At 39.3% G+C, this 21165-nt stretch overlaps 1 protein-coding gene across 1 annotated transcript; it reads right to left on the bottom strand.

Annotated features, from left to right (window-relative positions):
* Nucleotides 1–1716: 1716 nt before the first annotated feature.
* plxdc1 (plexin domain containing 1) lies at nt 1717–18486 on the bottom strand. The gene is made up of 13 exons (XM_035667900.1): nt 17912–18486; nt 10827–10993; nt 7402–7545; nt 7229–7298; nt 5837–5959; nt 5633–5751; nt 5388–5487; nt 4395–4490; nt 4220–4301; nt 4075–4135; nt 3866–3989; nt 2628–2788; nt 1717–2500 (listed from the first exon to the last, which is right to left on the bottom strand). Exons 1-13 carry the CDS (start codon nt 17985–17987, stop codon nt 2375–2377), a joined length of 1449 nt encoding a protein of 482 aa, XP_035523793.1. The 5' UTR covers nt 17988–18486; the 3' UTR covers nt 1717–2374.
* Nucleotides 18487–21165: the final 2679 nt, after the last annotated feature.

The raw sequence follows: 21165 nt of genomic DNA, 5'->3' as shown, positions 1-21165 counted from the left end.
TTACCAACATACGGTAAATAAGAAGCGAACACAGCAAACAGTCACCGTTATGAGTTATTATTATTATTTGCCATTTAATGGATAACGCACGAACCGTTACCCGCGCCATGTTGTAAACCATCTTTGCATCTTGAGACCTAAATCAGAAAAATAATGTGTGCTTATGTTTTACTCACTTTTAATCTTTTCCCAAGCATTCAATTATCGTTTTACCACGCCTTCAAAATATGATATTATTAATGCTGTCACTTGGACTATTCCACCCTGCTCTTTAGAATGGTATGTTCCACATCCACACTTTCTGCAAGTTTGGAAAACGTTTAAAAATGTTGTCAGTCGACCAATTAAGGTCCTAATTCAGGTGTTATTAGAGCTGCTAACCCTTATGTGTCCGTCCATCGAACTGTAAGTCATAATTATTAGTTTGTTTATCATTCATAATAGTTACTTCATAATAGTACTTCATAATAGTGACTGGTTGTGTTTGTATTATGCTTTTCTGCCATTGTTTTATTGTCCTGTCATTTAGTAACCATATACAGGCACACAGGTTTACAGTTTATAGAGTGTTTGTAACATTTACTTTGTCTGTAGGTGTTTAACAGATTATTTATTAGAGTATATGTAACAATTCATGATCATACCAAGATGATTTTTGTGCCTAAACCTAACCAAACCTTTATTTGTGACACAGTTGAAAGGTTGAATCTCCACTAATAAGATGCTGAAATGTTACAAATACTTTAACATAAATTACCTGTTGGGGGAATATCCAAATAAAGTGGAATTTGTTTGTAAGACATTCAATGATAAAGATTTACCTAATTACCATTTTAACCAATGCTTTAGTGGTGGGCAGTATTAACATACATTATAGCAGTGGTTCCCATGACCCCTTTTCTATCATTGAGTAAACTGATGACCCCTGAGTACTATTTTTAGTCTGTCTGTATTATGTATTTTTAAATCCAGTGTTTCTCTTTGTTCTGTTAGCTCTTTGGTTGTTTTAACTTTTCTAATGTAGGACGAGGCTGTTTAGCATAGAGTGAATATATCTTGTATTCAGGTCTACAAACTTTACATCTTAAATAATAATCTAAACTTTAAACATAACAATTTATGTTACCTTAAAATCAAGAATGCTTCGTGACCCCCTGTGAAGCTTTGGTGACACCTAGTGGGGGCCCTGACCCCCAGGTTGGGAACCACTGCATTATAGTATTGTCTTGCCAACAAGAAATATATATATTCCTTTCAATCTGTGTCCCTTATAGCACAGTTTAAGGTCAAGGCAGTAATAAAAATTATTTAAAAATTCATTGTTTTAGGTTGTAACAAGAAAAAAATATAAGTATATCACAAAATATATATATATATATATATATATATATTGCAATGCATACCATTCAGAGTTAGAATTTGTTGATTTTAATTGTCATTACCTCACTTGTGCATGGACATTTAGCAGTCTAAATATTAATTAAATGCAGTATTTATGTGTATGTCAGCAAAAACTTAGTTTGTTGTTACCTTTATGGCACTTTCTTGTACGTTTTAATGAATGAGTGCATTATAAGCGCTCATTCAATCAATTATTAAATTAAGTATGTAAATAAGTCATGCCATGTCACCCGATGGCACTCACCTGACAGTGACCGGTATATTTTCCACTTAAGTCAGGTACCATTCGTTTTTAACTCTTCACCAAGCATGAGATTAATATCAACACTCACCACCAGCTTTTATTATAAGACATTTAAACAGAAAGGTTCAAAGAAAACTCTCATAACTTGATGCCTCTAAAATTCATCCAAACAATATTTCTCCAGAGAAGTTCAAGATGATCATTATAATCACTATCAGTTATATAGCTAAATATCTGTTATAGTGAAGTCCACAGAGATATAACATTTTATGAACCAGTCATTGGTCGCGTGGAAGTTTCATGAAACAAAAAATAACTCCATAAACAGAATGAAAACAAAAACACATAGTTAACTTGAGCTGTACATTGGTTTGCAGTATGAAGGCTAGTTAGATTCATTCCCTGACATCCCCTTGCATTGATGGGTTTTGTACAGTTACACCATTGCATCTCATCATTTCTGTACAGTCGGCTTCCTGTCGGACCCTCCAACCTTTGGATAATATGGCAAATGCCCTGTGTGATGGCAAAGAGCAGAAGACACAGAGAAAGCTGGCAAGAGCTACAAGAGCAGTTACAGTAAACACTGTCCAGCCGCCAAGGTTGAAGTATTGACATCCTGTGTCGATGGTCGGCCTGATTGTCCACATTCATCTCCTTGTAATACCTTTGCAGTCCTCAAGATGGTGTCCTTTCTTCCTCTGACTGAGTCCCGCAAGTCCAGGACCCTTAGCAGCACTGCTCAGCTTCAATGAAACCTTCCTTTTCATGACCCCCAAGCTCGACTTCAGCGTAACTGGAGTGACAGCCCTGGTTGCGGAACTTCATGGAGGGCCAGTAGTTATTGGTGCGTCGCTACGAACAACAGACAGTAGTTGCTAAAGGCCAGGCAGCAGACAAACATTGAGCGCGCACGTGGGATATCTTTTAGCAGAAAAATAAACAGTTGACTCTGCAGAATGTATGAATGTGTTTTTCTCACCTGCATGAGGTAGAATGGTGGAGCCACTGTGGGGTGTGTGTTGATGTAGTAGACAGCCAGTAAGGTCAGAGCTACAAGCAGAACTAGCGCAGCCACTACACCTGCTATAATGGCTGTGTTCTCGGTTATCCCCTTATGGTTTGGAGGACCTGTTTGTAAATCTGAAAGCAAGGAGAACGGAGATTGTTGTTATTGAGTAAGCAAATACTGCATGTGGAAGCAACCTTAGGGCAACAGACAGAGCCATATGGTCTGACTTGGTGGGATACTGTTGATACAGGAAAGACTTTCAGAGGGTCCTTGAGTAAGACAACTGGCTACAAGAGGTGTGATTGTACTTGCCAACTACTCTGAGTGTGTTATAAGATACAGCATATTTCTAAATGCTTCCATAGATTCTCAGGAAAATAGCTCAGCACTTTACACACAGCATAGTTCACTCAAGAGAAGGACAGAACAAAAGAAGACAAACATATGACAAAATGAAATAATTATCTGTGTGCAGTAAAATTGATAACCAACACAGTCGGGCAAATTAGCTGACAAATCAAGCCTAAAACAGCCAACTTGTGAAAAATAATTAAGACGTTTAAATGAATATTCTCAATTTCTTACAACTTAAAGCTAATTTCCATAGCTTTAGCCATTTATTGATAATAAAAACAACATTGTACCAAAATAGTTGCTGAGATCAGGGAACAACAATGTCAGACGTGACAAGAAATAAGCAGCCAGAGGACTGACAGGTTGGAAACCAACAGTGTCAAATGAACTAAACCACTTTATTTAAAGGTAAAACTGAAAGTGAGCATGCCTGAAATATTGATCCCTCATTGCATAGGAAAAATGTGTGTGCAGTTCACAACTAGTGCTAAAGTTGAACCAGGAAGTCTGTAAACTGTGATTGGTAATAATTTTACTGTTAGCCTTTGTTTTTTCTTCCAAATAACTTTGGCTAATGTGGAAATGTATCTGATTGTCTCACTGCTTGTGTTTCTTCTCCCGTCTGACTTCTTTTTAGCAATCTTGTTATAATATATCAAACCAAAGAAATCTTCATTATCTTCATTCAGAAAGCTGAATCCAAGGAGGAGTTTTGATCAATCAACCCTCAAGCAAAACTCCAGTCTACTGATTTGGATTCAGCTTTCTCCAGACCACCTGGATTATTGAGATCAACCGTCACTGACGTACCTCTCTATCTGTTTCCCCCTAGAGTCTGCGTCAGAGAAATGTACCTCTAGTGACAGGCTGGTCTTCGGGCACTGCTGAAGAAGGTGTTGGACCTGGGGAAGAGTTGTTGAAGGAGCTCATAGATCCCTCAGGTAGTACGGGGTTGTAGTCCTCACATGTGCCCTTTGCCTGAGTGAATGCCCACAGGAATGACTCAAGAAAGAATGAAACAGCTGCTCATTTCTCTGTTCTGTAAATGGGAAATGTATCTCACCTCTTCAGGGCAGTTATAATCTAACCACTCTTGCCTATGCCGGTCGATACCATCAGAACATCTGAAACTCAGTGAGGACAAAATGAGAAGAGCCGGAGTCCCTATGGCTTCATTACAAGATAAATCTTTAATCTTTTCATCCTACCGTTGAAGTGTGTTGCACCAACCACAGCCAGTCGTCAAGTTGGATGTTAGGCAGAGGTCACAGGATGTGTGTTGAAGACAAGCTGGAGGAATCGGATACACAGTGTTCTGGGGGTTAAAGAGGTGAATAATGAGGCTAGGTTGTCGTATAAAGTTTGGTCTGTGAGGATACTTACTGGGCAGAGGTGTGAACTCAAAAGCAGATCTGTTAGCAATCTTTGTGGTGTCAATCTCAACACGATGATACTCATAGATCGTACGCTGCTTGGCATCTTCAAGACAAATATAAAATGTTAGTATGCAACACTTGTTGTTTTTGCTCTGTTTGACCTCTTAGAAACAGACATTTTCTCATTGATCAACTGCAGAGACCCAGAAGGCTGCAAATCCCTTTGTCCTGGATTAAAACACATGTCCATTGGTGCTACACACTGAGGATTATATTCAGCGATATAATATTAGTATTTGTGACTAAATAAGCATCAGTCAAAATTGAGGTTCAGAAGAAATAAACATCATTATTTATTTAGAGTTTAACACTCAAAAACTCAGCATATCAGCTTCCTCAGGACTGTGTGGGCGCTTTAACCATTGCCACCAATCAGACAGCATCATAGGCAAACAATCCCACAACTGTCATTGAATTTGATATGGCTGATAAAGTCTGATTGGTGCACAGAACTACGTGAACATTTTCAATTTAGTCTTCCCATTTCAAACCAGATACAGAAATATCTTATGTAGAAACAACAAAAACTGTTTTCTATATATTTCTATACAATTGTGCGTTCATGTAAGACGCTGAATGAGAGAATAGGTTTCAGACTTTGCACATTTTCAGTTAATGACAAAATGCTCAACAGTTATATAACACACTCTAATGCACTTCCACCAAGACTCTATAAAACAGATTTTATTAACAGATTAAAAGGTAACGAAAACAGCAGAACAAATATAGATTAGTGAGTTACCTTGCAACAAAATATGCCTGATGTCCTTAAGAAACTGCCTTCTCCTTATGATTTTACTAGATCTTTCTCTTATAAAAAAGTTGGTATTTTGTTCTAAGAATTCTTTTTTAATAATTTAATTGACACGAAAAAAAAATACTATAACAAGAAAAAAGATGTTTTTGTCACAGTGGTCAGTTGATGTTTTAGAGAACTGACCTGAGGGCTGCACGGACGGGAGGAACGCCATGAAAGCATCAGAGAGTCCCACTTTCACTGGATGCTCGGTCGAATTAATTCTCGCCACTGGTACGGGGATCTGAAAAATAACAGCACTGTTTGTTTGAACATAGCCAAACTCGCAATCACTGGATCGTTCCCCTCGCAAATGGTGAATACATCAATGAACTGCATAAATAAAACTGTAAAGAGGATGAGGAAAACTGTTTAAATCCATTACTTACGTCTCTGTAGTTGAAAACAATGGTTCCGTTTCTGTGGAGGGCTGCCTGGAAAGTAAAAGGTCCTTCAGCTTCTCGGTCCTTTAGCCGCACTTTGTCCCACTGCACCACAAACAGATTACCTGAGCAGGGTGGGAAACAGAGGCTGGTCAAAGGAAACCAGGAGCTCCCACACATGACCGACTTCACTGAGGAGCTCCCGCTTACCGTTGTCCGAGTACCTCACTGTTGAGTTTTTGGAGAAGCTGGGGTCAAAGTTGGCCATGAGGGGAGCGATGTACTGTGTGGCAGTTAGCATTCGATGAGTTATGTCCCCCATGAAGATGAACCCTGGAGGAACAGGGCAGAAACGCAGTTACAGATGTTAAAAATGAACCATTGCGGTGCGTGTTGCATGTTTGTACCCATTTACTACAAACTACTATGGTTTTTGTTCAAATGCATGCTGTAGAGCTTTATACTTTTTAAATGTATTTAAAACCTTAATACTTTCTTGGTACTGGTCAAATTTAGCCTGTTTTATTTATGCAAAGTTTTATTGTGTATTAAATAGAATTTTGGGGTTTTCTTTGCCTTTAATGGATAAGGACAGTGGAAGAAAGACAGGAAATGGGAAGAAAAAGAAGGGATGACATGTAGCACCGGTTGGATTCGAACCTGGGCCACTGCGGTAAGGGACTCAGCCTCAGTACATGGGGTGTGTGCTCTACCAGATGAGCTACCAGTGTGTCCCAATTGACAAAGATGTTAACTTGATAAAAGCAGTGTTACAGTCCCAGGAGTTCACAGTTCACAATTATATAGAAGCCTAAAGATTGTTATAGTAAAGATTGTTTCAAAAATGTGTTATTTTTTTGTTTCCTGGGCACATAAGGGGGAAATTGGCTAAATTGATGCTTGGTATCAGCTCCAGCTCTGGTGCTCATTCTCCTATGCCAGTAGTGCAAACAAAGCTCCCCCTGTCCTTTGAGCTCACAGTCCGGGAACAGTTCACCTCAAAATACAGTGATGTTAAGTATTCATGATTTGTAGTAATGAAGATGCTGATATCTGTTTCTGTGGCGTCACCTGGTTTTAAAGTTGATGAACCTCTTCATGTAATTGTCTTATTCTGCTCATATGACAGCAGAGACAAGCAATGATGTGTAACATATGATCAACACCCACAATGCCCCCAGCAGCCATTCAAACAATAGCAATCTTCATCACATAATAAACATCATGACACGATAGCTTGATTCAAAAAGAGCCTGTAGAAAAGAACCACATTGAATTAATTCAGGGAAATATCAGTTTTTCAGTCCTATCCCTTGCACATTCATTAGCATGGTAGCATGAATGTTGAATATTAACTCTCTCATCTGTCTGTGGGTTGAAAATGTAGGACATGCACAGCAACTCTTTAAGCAATTAAAATCATTAAAAAAAATGAAGACATTTACAATTAACCAGATTTATTATCGCCTGGTATGCTTGGAATATTTCCCCAGGGTAGGACAGAGTCTCCTTCAGCACGCTGGCAGACGTTTGATCTCCTGATTGGAAGAGCAAAGTAGATGAGTGCTGCTATGATATCGAGTAATGTAAAGTGAAACTCACCACCAGTCGCTACGATAATTTGTCTCAAGTGGTGTCCATAAAAAGGGAAATCAAAAGAAAGCGCTATCCTCTGTGGAAAAGAGAAAATATCAGACATGGCTGGGTAATAAATCAGACGGTTAAGTTTGTGTGTGTTTGCGCAGTGTCTTCCTTTGTCTTTGTGTTCATCTCACCGCTGCCTGTCGGTGTGTATTGGACAGTATGCCGTGGATTTGGACTTGGCTCTTGTGCAGGGTGTTCAGATCCACCCACAAATCTTCGGTCCGTCTGTCTGCTGGACCAAAACTTTGCCATCTGTAGTACCTCTGGGATTCCTCCTGCGAGAAAGAGGGCACTCATTAGGAAAGTGAAGTTTTCATAAATCATTATTCATGGTGAGGTAGAGTTTTGAAGTTTGATTAGTTACAGCTGAGTACATTTGCTGGCAACAGTCGCCTCGACAGCCTGACTGCACTTTCACAGCATGTTAAGAAATTGTTAATAATGTTATTAAAATTGCAGGTCTTATGATTTTATGAAGTTGCACACTTTCAAATTGTGAGTTAACACAGTTGTTCTGCCTAGTATTTAGTTCATTTATTTAGTAACAAAAAGAGAAAATTTGTTGCCCATTTTGAAAAACAACTAAAATCAGATTTTTGTATCACACACTTGAATTTTTAAGTTGCATATTGGAGATATAGAAAGAGATTCAGCTTTAATGTTCAAATTATATTAGATATGCTTATGAAATTAGTTGAAGATGAATCCACTTACACTAATTAATTAATAATTTTAGTTGTTTTTCTGAATCTTTTTGAGTTTTGTACTGTTATTTGAATACATCACCTCAGTCTGTGGAAAATGATACCAGGAATTTTCACTATTTTCTGACATTTTTTTGACTAAATAAATCAAATAAGTGAGAAAGTAATCTACAGACTAATCAATAATTGAAATAATTATTAGTTGTAGCCCTGAAATATATGTCATACACATGTCATCAACAACGTATGCACACACTCTTTCACCTGTTTTTCTTCATATGGTCTACACAAAAATCAAAACATATTTCAGTTTGTATAAGCCTGAAATCCACTGATTTACAATACTAATACCTTGACTAGAACATTTAATTAATTTATTTGTTTTGATTGGGGTTTTTTTTCCAGTCATTTTGCCATGACATGATCGAATGATGGTGAATCAGAGAGGATCAGGCATGATGCCACACTAAGACAGTGGTTCCCAAGCTGGGGGTTGCCAACCCACGAGGAGTCGCAGGATTAATCTAAGCAGTTGTAAGGTAAGAAAAAAAATCTGCTACACAAATTCATGTACTTTTTTGGAGGCTTTTCTCTACTTCTAGCCTTTTTTCTTTCCTAAAATATTCAGACAATCTGAAAAAGGAAAATCACAACGACATACAACCATTCCAAATTGGCAGTAAGACGAGATTTGTGCTGAAGGGCTGGTTGGGAACCACCGCACTAGACATCTGGGATTTATCTCCTCTATTTCTGTCCCTACAGCTCCACTTGGGGGAGCTGTTTACACATCACACACGGTTCTTTGACAACGAGGGCATGTGTCTTCGTACATATCTCCAGTCTTGATGGCATTATTAATGTATGCCACAGTTCAAGGTGACAGAGAGCAATGGTTCTGGGGTTTAGTGTGGGCTCAGAAAGTAGAGCAGTTAAATGCAGCGCTCTCACTGCCTCTCCGGCTGCTCCATATACAGCAAGTGACCCACTTTTTTTCTCCCATCTCCGCTGCCTGACACCAGCATGTGTTTTCTAAGGGGTATGGGATTTAGCCTATAGGTGAGAAGAAGGGAACAATCATACTTTTACCTCACAGGTGACTGATTTATTGAAGAGACTCGCATTGGACAAGAGGCAGAGGGTCTTGGAAATTGGGATCAGACCTCCCCCAAAACAGCAACAGCAGCAGTATAACAGGGCTACTTGTGATCTTGTCCAAGTGAGTCATTCACGAGCACACACACATGCACAAGTGTGCATACTCATGCACAGCCACGCTTAAACAAACACTGTAAGTTGGCAGGACGAGGCTGTCGTCTGTTTTCAATTTGAATTTGTAGGAGAAGGAAAAAAAATGTACAACACAATTTATTTGGGTTGAATTTTACTGAGGCTGATTCAAGTGAAAGATGAGTCTGGGACGCAAGACACAAATAAAACCTCAAAATACACACTCAACAACAAACACACACACACAGATTTAAAAGGTAATGAATGGAAAATGGCACAGGACAAGTCCACCTGACAGAAATCTAATGACCTCCGCTCAAAGCTCCTCTAGCTTGGCACAGTTTAAAGATTATTACCTCGATCGACCTTTGAGCACAGTATTATTACAATAACACATCCATAGTCAGGTTAAAGCTTATACACTTCACATAAATTATTCCCTGCTTCTTTTCTTTCTTTAAGGTTAAACCTGATAATAGCCTAATAATAACGTATTAGTTTCACTTCATTGATTCTGCCTGACGTGTTCATGTTTGCAGATTTATTGCAGAAGTAGGGAATATTTTGTTTCTCATTTTTCCAAAATAATCAGTGACGTATCCACCATGCTGATGTCACTTTTAGTCAAAACAAAAGCTACAGCAGCAGTTGCTAGGGGCCACTTAACACAATGTTTTTCATGAGGATCTAAGGAATATGTCAGTTCTCATGCCTGTAAGTCAACTTACAACAACTTGTAGAGTTACAATACATTAATCTCATCCATGCTTATCCATCATCCATTTTCATGGCATTTGTTACTAATTTCCATGGATGTATCTAGGTAGCTAGCTGGCTATGTTGGATGATGACCTCCCCACTCTTCTGTCAGACTTCAGGCTAGCGTCATTTGGGACTGTCTCATCCACTGAGTGCAAGACAGGACTGCATGGTTACATAGAAAAGCTCAGGGAGTTGGCTATGTGCTGCTTTTTAACAGCGTTGGGGCGGTTAACCAGACGTATATTTGCCAAACCAACCGACTAGTCTTCATCACTGAGATCTTTTCTCTCGTAAAACTAAAGAATACTGTCCGATAAAGCCATAACTGCTCCACCTACATTAAAGAACAGTGCACTTTCGCTTTCTTAAGCATTTCTATGGAATCAGGGCTAAGTTTAGGCTTATGTTAGCGTCTCTTTTGTAGAGTTGAAGAGTTAAGACAACTCTAGCCAAACTTGTTACCCAAGCATTATGTTTGCCAAACACATTCTCAAGGTCTTTTCTCTTGTAAAAATGAAGCATATTGTTCTAAAATACAAACAATAAAGCCTAAATATAACTTGTCTTGATGTCCAAGTATATTTTTTTCTTTTTTTATGACCACATTTTTTATTGGTTTGCCTTTTTTTTCATTATGGAGGACACATTACATATCAAAATCAACAGACTGAAATATTGTGATGACCGTGAATAAACTTTCTACCTTTGTCTAAAAGCAAAGACCCTTTTTTTAAAGATTACCAAGACTTTAAGTGATAATTCTGCCACCGTCATTATGGTAAACGGTATAACTAGACTGGTTTAACAAGAGTAACTAAGGGAGGTGGGACTAAGCAAAGGGTCAGTTGTTTGAATCTCACCACAATGCGGGTCATGTTGTCAGGCAGGGTACTGATATCAACTCCTCCACCTTCAGCCTGTGCGTTGCGGGCTTCTCTGTGTTTGTGTGGGGTCTGCTGGTCCCTTCTGGTTCTGTGAAAACCAGACGGATCCCCATCTGTCCGCAGAGGAGTCCCTCTCAGTGCATCTAGGACAAGACAGGCATTATGGCCACAGAGTCAACACACATGTTGGTCCTGCATGCAGAGACATCCTGGAGGACTGAATCCAAGAGCAAACAGATGCCTCTAGAACTCTGTAGGGTCAAGAGGTTTCTTCTCGCTATGTTTTCTTAATGCTGTAGTAATTATTTAGCTATCAATCAATAAATGATTACACACTGTCAGGTCCTCAACAAATGAAGCACCAAATTTGAGATTCCAGACTTTTGAGAAAGACTTGATTATCCAACTCTCCTATCGATTTCAAAATGTGTGAAAAGAGCTCTAAAATGATCTGGTAAAATGTTATCTTTAAATGGAATTAAAACAGTTTAGCTGTTAAAACCTGTGGTCACATCTGCTCTTTATTGGTTATCCTAATGTGGATCATTAACAGGCAGACAGGTCCACAGAAAATGAAATCCATGTTTAAAGGTTTTACAGCAATAACTCAAACAAAAACCGCAACTGGTAAAACCAAGAAGAAAAAAAAGACTAATGAGTGCATTTTCTTTACATCTGCCATACAGAGATAGTGCCATGATGATTATTAACTAACTGTGAAGCATGAATGCAACCTTCATGTTGTGCCAGCGCTTTTTATTGGCGAAGTATTCTTAGACAATGTCTATATGTGTTTATGTATTCACGTCTTTGCTGACCACCTACATTCGTGTGGGTCATCTGCTCAACAGATCGTAGATGGATGTTTATATTTTTTTCACATTCACTTTTCTTAAGGAATGTATTTCTTTCTTTTCTTTTTGGAAAGTAAACTGATCTATGACTCACTGTCCGGTGCACATTTTTGGTTAACAGACTTGCAAGGTCAGCAGAACTCGCTGGCCGTTCAGCAGGGTGAGAGACTCTCTACTCTTTTCTAACTGAAGAACAAGTTGGGGGATTAAATCCAGTGTGCTGTCTAGATTTTATGTTAGCTGTTAGTTTGCTAAACTGAGCAATTAAGTAACAGCATGTTATGATCATCTTGAGAGAGGGAAAGGCAAGAGCCAGCCTGAGCTTCAGACCCCCCTCTCAGCCTCTTTCTGTTTAAATTGTGTTTCCAGCATTTGATCAGAAGTATGTGGACAGGCTGGATGTTGTCCACATACTTGTAGTTTTGGTTTGGAGCTGTTTTTCCTGGTTTAGCTAGCTTTGTTTATTCCAATTAAAATCTTAATGCTTCAGCATTCAATGATAATTTAGACAATAGTTTGTTTCCAGCTTTGTGGCAATAATTTGGGGAAGGCCCTTTCTTGTTTCAACATGGCAATGCCATAAAGCTCCATAAAGAAATGTATTTTTTTGGTGTAGAAGAATTTGACTGGCCCGTACAGAGCCCTGACCACAACACCTTTCGGATGAACTGGAACGCTGACTGTGAGCCAGACCTTATCACCAAACATCGCTGCTGAAGCTCATTAATGCTCTTGTTGCTGAATGGGAGCAAATCCCTGCAGCTAGGTTCTCAAATCCAGTGGAAAGCCTGAAACCAGAAGAGTTTAGGCTGTTGTCGATGCAGCTGAATACCCATGGTTTTGGAATGAGAAGTTTAACAATCACATATAGGTGTAATGTTTGGGTATCCACATACTTTTGACCTACGTGGCACTATTTCTTGTCTGGGCATATTGACTTTCTGTCCTTTATGCTGTGAGATACCGTAAGATTTTATCATCAGAATCTAAATGTACTTATTAGTAGGCTCACTGAAAGTTACACCTCATTGTAGTGCTCTTATTACACAGGGATTGGATCAAGCATATTTTCTATTGTTAGAGAAGCAAAGTACAACGACAAAGAGACTTGAGAAACAAAATGGGACAAGATAAAGAAACATCGAGAGGTTATCACACACACAGGGGAGACAGCTCTAATAAGGAATCTTGTTTGATTACGGTGCAGTGGAAGCTATTTCCCCAGCTTCAGAACAAGAGGCTCTTAATTGGGTCAGAGTGGCAGCACTCATCATCACAAAACAGCTGAGGAGGCGTCAAACTGCAGGGGGAAGAGATGAGGAAGAGGTCTTTGTGGAGGAGGAATACTGGAAGTGGCAGATAAAGTACTATGCATTAGTTATTAAAGAATGAACATCGAGTCCTTTAGGAGTGCAGGCAGCCTGTATTTGATTGTGCATATCTTTTTCTGCACCCTTTACACTTTATAGGTCACTTTCAGATTTTGCTTACAAACTTCTTAAGTGTGGAGCTTGTCTCTAACCTTATCTAACAGCCTGCATCTGGGCCTGGATGGACTTCCAACAAAAAGAGAGTTCAAGAGTGGGTTGGGCTTTGCGTAAGGACTTGAGTTAAGCTGACCTCGGAAGCATCAGGTCTGGCAGACACATGTGTATGTGGAACCTGCACTGGGAATGTGCAAACTGGAGCAGAAAGAAAAAACATCCTGGTGAATTTGAAACAGGGCCCAAAGAATCCAAAGTGATGGTGGGACAATTTTCTTTGATGAATAGCAGGTGGTTTAAATGTACATACACTATGATGCCCCCTCTATAAGAATAAAATGCATGGAAATGATTCTGACAGTCCTCTAAATTTAGAATATTCCTGTTAACTGCCAGGGTGATGTCAGTTTACATCTGTGCATTCGCAGAATGTCAGATGTCCTGCTGTTTAATCCAACATATCTTGCAGCGCCAGGAGTACTGACTCTTGTAGGCTTATTTCATATGATTAGCAAATATACATAAGCTGCTAGGCGACGGTGGCACCTGCATGGCAGCAGTGTCCACCGTATCTGCTTCTTCAGATGTGTCTGCATTGCAGCAACTACCTCTAGTGGGTGTTGGGAGTCACATCAAACTAGGACACAGCATTGTGAGCAAATATACAATGTGCTATGGATACTGTGTTCATTCATCCCATTACTGGCTCCCACGCGCCTGTTTCACATTCCCCTGATCTCTTGCTCTCTTTCTTTTTCCAGAAGCATACAGTAGCTCTGTGATGTTCTGTCATTACTTTTTTTTATATCTTATAGCAGAATTCAAAGTATTTATCATTTCTTTTATCATGTGTTGCTGATGACAGACATGTAAGAAAGATTATAGGTCACGTTTTTACTGTTTGAAAGCAGCTTTTGAAGACTAGACAGCAGATGAAGACACACTAGATCAAACCCCGTTCCTAAACTCAGACAAAAGCTAAATGGTCTTTCAGTCTGTTCAACTGGAGGAAGTCCAGGGATGAAAAATAAATTTCCTCTGAAAATAAACTCTTTCTGGGTAAATGCACAACACTTTGAAGCTAAGATACATTGAGGGCACAAAGGAAAAGAGAATTTTCTGCAGGCCCAACAAAAGAGAACAAAAGGCCAACATCTTTGCTCCAGAGACAGATACACTGAAGAGAGTAAACTATTATGTACCGTCCAAATCCAAATCCACAGCTATAAACAAAGTCTTGACCCTGTAGCAGTCAGGTTTTGCGTGCTGTTGGAGATGAGACATAGTGTTAGTGTCAGGATGGGGATTAGCAAAGCACCTGCAGTCTTCTGGCAAAATAATCAGTGGAACAGTAATCACAATGTGAGGTCACTGCTATGTGTGTCAGTGTGTGTCATTGCAGTTTAGCACAGTGGTTTTATTGTGGTTGGATTCTAAAAGGGTGATCTGTGTTAAAACCAGCCTGGAGCTTATGGCGTGGGAGGAAGCCATTTGGCACCTTACACTCAGGAACAGCAGTAACCATAACACACAATCACAAACACTGGCAGCTGGACTGATAAGGAATCGAAAAGAAAAGGAAAAATGTGGTGTTTAGATAAATACTGAAGTTTAGAAAATGTTTAATTTACTGTCATCGGGTTGTTTTTTATTACTATTTAGATCTTAATTTCCATTGTTAGTGCAGCTGATACGTAGCTCCAGTTTGCAGATGGTGTTCATCAGTTGTAGTTCACTGTTATTTATCAGTTTTTCAGTGATGCAGTATTTATAGTTTGCACAATAGGAGATTATTTTATCGTAAGAAATGCACAGTAGATCCTGTCTTATTTAAACACTTTGAATTGAAAATAAATTTTTATTTAAAACATATTTTATTCCTTCATGTGTAATTCCCAAAATCTACCAAATTCCAACACTAATAATCTGTTAACCCACTTATAATCTGTCAAGAAAATCTATTTTATGTATTTGTTTGATATACATGTGAACTTATCACATACTGATCATCTCACATCTGTTAGATTAACAGAACTGGTGTTCAGCTTTATATTTGGAAGCTTCATTTACATAATGAGCTTCTTTGCTGTATTGTGTTGTACTGCAGGAAGTACGGGCTGGACTGCAGAGTTACTTGTATTCCCTTTGGCTAAAATAATCAGACTAAGAATAAAATATTGTCTTGGTGTCAACCCAGAAAAAGTTTTAGTTGGTGTTGTAGCATTTGTAGCTCATTTAGGTCATTTGTCTGCAACCTCAGGTCCACCCAGACTATTGATCAGTGCAGACTGTCAGATTTAGATCATATCATCCAGTTTGAACACCAAAATAAGTGAATCAAGTTGTCTTCGTGCTACTCCTAAATGTAGTTTTTCTGCAATAACCTTGGTGACTGTTAGCATCTACTTTTAAAATCAATGGACAGAAGATACATTGAATTGTATTGGAATTAATCAGTGCACACAAACTTTTAATCTTCACTGATCACTTGAAAACTGCTTAAATGGTCACTATGTTAATTGTTTTTGCCCAAATATTATTTTATTATAATATATGATCAATACTAAATTAATCCAACAATTTCATGGCAGGGATCTCATACATTTTGTTGTTGTATTATATCATATCATGTAAGATGGCACATCTGGCCATAGCAGCCATTTTGACATGAAATAGGGTAAACACAGGTGTTACCATAATACTGTACTGGGAGGTGTGACAGAGTTTCTAGCTACATACCTGCATAACAGAAATAAGTGACAAGGCCCTAATAGTATACTGAATGAGAAAAATAACTCACTTTTGATTAAACCTTGATTTGATTAAATTAAAGGCCTGTCAGTCACTTCACTACTTTGGTTAAGACAGAAATTGCTCAGCAACTACTGGACAGATTGCAATCAAATTTTGCATAGCCATTCATTGTCCTCAGACAGTGTATGCTAATGACTTTGGTGATCCCTCAACTTGCCTCTATAGCACCACCAGCAGGTTGACATTGGCCATTTTGGGTGAAATGTTTCAAAAAACATTGAATGGACTGAATGAAATGTGATTCAAGCATTCATGGCCCCCTCAGGATGACTTGTAATATCTTTGACCCCTGACTTTCATCTAGCTCCATCATCACGTCAACATTTCCGTGTGTCCAATACTTTGGTGTATATGCAAAATAATGACATTCCCATCAGGCTCAGCTGTACTAATTGGTAAATGTTAGCATGCTAACATGCTAAACTAATATGGTGGACATAAGCATCACCATGGAAGCATTGTCATTGTGAGTCTTGTGTCAGTCAAGTTGTTTGCACATGAATGACACATTAAATAGGTATTCACACATTTCAGTTCCCAATGTTCACACCAGCATTTATAACAGCAACATTTCAGACCCAAAATGCCAAAGGAATTGCTCAAATCAGTGGATTTACTCATGCATGTGAAGTAAATCTACTTGGCACTTATGTGAAAAGTTTGTTGGAATATGACGATGAGTTGTGCTGTTTCCCAATTGCAGACAGTCGTCACAGTTTGAGGAAGCAGGCACAGCCACACAACCAATTCCATGTAACTCCCTAAAAGAAATGTGACATGGTCTGCAGTCAGGCTTGAGACATCATTGAGCTTCCAGCCCCACCAATTTAGCCAAGAGCTGTTCCATTTACTGGTGTGAGCAAGCACTAAAATGAAGTTATTAGGCTGTGGGAAAAGGGCCCAATCTCCGCTGTACAGGGGTGAGGCAGACAACTCGAGCGTATTTAAGTGGTGAAGATGAGCGAGGACATTTTGCCGGACTTTGAATTGTCTTGTGTTAGTGGGGATCTGTCTCTGTGGTCTGCCAGGTTGTCCTCTGTAGCGCTAGGCCCCTGATCAGAGGAACTGGGACCACAGGAGAGGCCAGAGAAACTGGAGCACCACTGATTGTCGGAGGAGGAGCGGCAGCGGAAGAACGGGGGCTGGCTAAAAATAATGTATCTCCAAGGAGAACAAAAATACATACATGCGCATACACAGACACACACACACACACACACACACAGGAAGGCAGAGGAGTATACAACAGAAATATACAGGAGATGCATAGAACAACCAAGCACACTATTTTAGATGATAAGACACAGTTTGAGATGAGATAAAGCAACACACTGTAGAAAAGCAGTAACATTTCCAAATTGAAATATTATTGGCTCAGCTGCTGCTCTCATTGACTTTTTATACTTTCTAAAATGCCTGCTGGAATGAGAACACCAGCAATAATCAAAATTACTGGTTAACCTCAAACATTTATCTGCTAGAAATACAGGATTTCCGATCACATGATACGTATTTTTCAAGCAAATGAACACCAGACTTTTGGTTTTTTAAATTAGAAATACAGAGTTTTTTGGCAATGGCAGAAAATCTATTTCATGTGCTTCCTGTGACTGGCAGAGAGAAATGTTAAGGGACTTGTTAGCTTCACATACACACACCTACACACTCACACACATGCAAATCCACAAATAAAAAGTGCAAAAACATTTTCAAGCTTTTCCTTTTGCCAGAGTTGGTAGCAAGAATTCAGGTCAGATAATATTTCTTTTAACCTGAATGAATTTGACAGCTGTCTTGCGCAGCACTTTACAGTCTGTTCTGAAGAAAGGAAGTCAAAATGGTGTTAATATTAGAATACATGCAGATACCTGTGTGCATTTGCTGTTTGCGTTGAAGAACAGGGGCTTACCTTCATGCTCTTGAGCCCAGACTCTCCCCAGCTCAGCCTGGGAGAGACAGATGAGGAGAACAGCACAAAGCCCCATGTCCAGCCGACTCTTCTCCCTTCTTCCCCAACTCTTTATTACTCCTCTCTTCTTCTTTTCCCCCCTGTTTCCCCTCTCACTTCTCTGGAAGAACGGGGCGCCTCACTCCTCCACTCCCCCGCCTTTCGTCGCTCTCGCTTTGCCTCTGCTCTCCCACACAACAGTTTTTTTCCTCACCTCAGCCAAGGTTTACTGCTTTTCTCCCTCCTATGTCTGTCTCTCTTCTCTGCTTTACGTCCTTGTTTGTCTCTCAGAGTAACTTCTGGGATGAGCGGTCCATGGCAGAAAAAGAATCGACAAACAGCTGAAGTGTTGCACAGTGAGGTGTTTTCTCTTGCCCTACCTTTACTTCAGCCTGATTATTTTCTTCTCCTTGAAAAAAACTCTTCACTCCCTCCTCTGTCTGCCCCTCTCTCTCTGTCTCTTTCCTTGTTTGTCTCTCTGTTTCTCTCTATCTCTCTAACAGCTCTGGATTTTTGTAAGACTTCCACAAAGAGGAACTATTTATGTATTTCTTCATTTTCCCCCCCATCCAAACAAAAAAAGGGGGTTGGAGTTGGGAGGAGCGTGTCTCCCCCATGTGGAAGCATGCTGAACCAAAACAAATGTCAAACTGTTAAATGGCTGACATTTTAGGAAAAGTTTCCCCTGTGGTCTGTTTGAAGAAATATTACATGGATTACAGCAATTTGTATGGTTTTTATTTTTTATTTTGGTAAGAACATGTTTTTCTGCTTTCCATAGTTGAAGATGTTATGGAAATGTAAAGATGCAAGGATTGTTTTAGTAGCTGCTGTTGGTGTGGTGGAAGTACTCAGATCTTTGACTGAAGTAAAAGTAGCAATACCATAGTGTAGAAATACTTATCCTTAACTAAAAGTACAAAAGTATTGGCACCAAAATACACTTAAAGTACCAAAACTAAAAGAACTCAATATGCAGAATGGCCTGCTTGACACAGTCGCTGTTTTGCTTGCTTCTGTGTTTCTTCCAGTGCACTGATTTGTTTAACAGCCAATCAGAATGATTTCTCTCAATGATGGCCTCCGCCAAACACACTGCAAAGACTAAAACTACAGACTATCACTGAGGGCCCAACATTGGCCGACCGTCAGCCAGTGTGTCAGGGCCTTTAGAATGAAGTGACAATTTGGAAGCATAAGTAGTGTATCACTGAACTGAATTGCTTTTGAGTAGCTCCTGGAAGAATAACATGTTCTAACATGTTACTGATTAGTAATGCAGAGCCTGGTAAGGGGATACTAAAAATGTTGTGAGCAGTCAGGAATCCACACTCACTGTGACTCACTGTCACTGAATGCACAATTTACTAACTCCAAAAGGCTTGCATTGAATATATTGTCTGTTTCATGTTGCTTTATATAACTGATGCTGCCTAGTGTGTAACATTTAGGAGGATCTATTGGCACATGGAATATGATATGCAACTATGTTTACAGTATTGTTCCTACTGAATCTTTAAAAAACCCACAAATACCAAAAAAGGCTCAGTAATTTCGTTACTCCAACAAGAATAAATGGTGCATTTGTTGTGGACTATTTTAAACTACAGAATGATACACATGTGGTGTTATTTCCGGCAGCAGGACGGCATATGTGGGATGGAGTCAAACTAAGCTGCCGCGTGTGTTCATGGTAATGAAGAAACGTGTCACCCAGCACAACAGTGTAACACATTTATGTGTTTTTAATAGATTTTGGACAACAATGGAGCTATATGGCACAGAGCAATATGATATATTAAGCTTTACACACTTGTTAGTAGGATTGATTTATTGTTGGTTTGGGTCTTTTTTTGGCATTTGTTGACAGTAAGGAAACTAAAGAATACAACCAGCTTATCACGCTTTAATATTTGCAGCTTGCTGCTGCTGTGTTCTTGATTATAAATCTCCCAGTGGGATGGGATGATGAAATATCCGTAGGTGTATCAGTATTAAGATTCACACCAGGCAACTGTGAAGTGTGTTGTGAGCACCCTTGATATTGTCTGTAGCAGTTAACCCATTTGCATTATATGCTTGTGGACAGGTCCGAGAGAGGAGGGTGTCATGTGGTGCTTTGTCGAGAAGAAACAGGCCTCGCCAAATTCTGAAAAATATCACAGACACTTATTTGAATTCACTCTGTACCAGCAAACACACAAGATATTATGATGCACTTCCTTTGGTGGGAAAGAGGATTTGCTTTGTTTTTTATCTGTTTTTTTATCACATGTATTAGTCCATAATCAGATTCCTTGTGACACAAAAACAATGAGGCGTTTTACAGGAAGCTTTTCAAGTGTCCCACTGAATCCAAGTAACAAACATCAATCACAAGCAGAGTCAGATAGACCCCTGGAGAGAGTTCATACGCTAACTTCTGTTGCGGTGTACAATGACACTTGGGATTAGAGTGACGAAGTGGATCAGATGATTGATCGTGGAGTATTTTGTTTTCTTTTATGATTTCTTTTGTATGCTGTTTGTTTGCTGTGAAAAATAGGAAAGGGCCAGCAGCTTTCTATTTGAAGATGTGATGAGGGCATTTGTGATCAATTGGAAAAACCTGTTTGATGGAGATAATCTGCTGGGTCTGACTGGACGTAATCCAACACCTACTGGCCGACCAAGGAGCAGAATGCTGCCCAAATAGGTTCTGTGAGTCCTCATAAACTTACATAATGTTTGTTTTCCTACGTTTTAATACACAAACACAATGACTTTAGTGTGAGGAGCATTAGAGTTTTTATGAGTGCAGTAAAATTGTTCCAAATGACTAGACTTTTCCTGTCCAGACCATTTAGTTTGCCGATTGATGTGAGAAGTTCATTAAAAGTACATTTACTCATTTTGTTACAACGTCCAACAACTTTGCCAAATCTCAGAATTTCCTCCTGACTCAGTATGGATGTTTTGAAACACAGCTGCTTTATTAATTTTTAATAAAACTGGATTTTGTTGTCTGTCCACTTGGATTCACTCTGAGGTAAAAGGAAAGATAACAAATCAGTTCTTAATAACCCAGAGTTTGTTTTTGCATTTATCTGAGAGAGTCTGACATTTCAGTTCACCTAGGCCAGTTTCAACACCCTGATGTAGTCTATCACAGTACAGACACAACACTGGGTGTCTGTATTGGCAGATATGTTCCCTTATGTGCAGTTGGTGCATAC

Source organism: Morone saxatilis, unplaced genomic scaffold (genome assembly GCF_004916995.1).
Source record: "Morone saxatilis isolate NCDOM2014 unplaced genomic scaffold, NCSU_SB_2.0 Contig1, whole genome shotgun sequence".
Lineage (NCBI taxonomy): Eukaryota > Metazoa > Chordata > Actinopteri > Moronidae > Morone > Morone saxatilis.
Note: the sequence above shows the minus strand (reverse complement) of the source record. Positions and strands in the feature narration are given on the sequence as shown.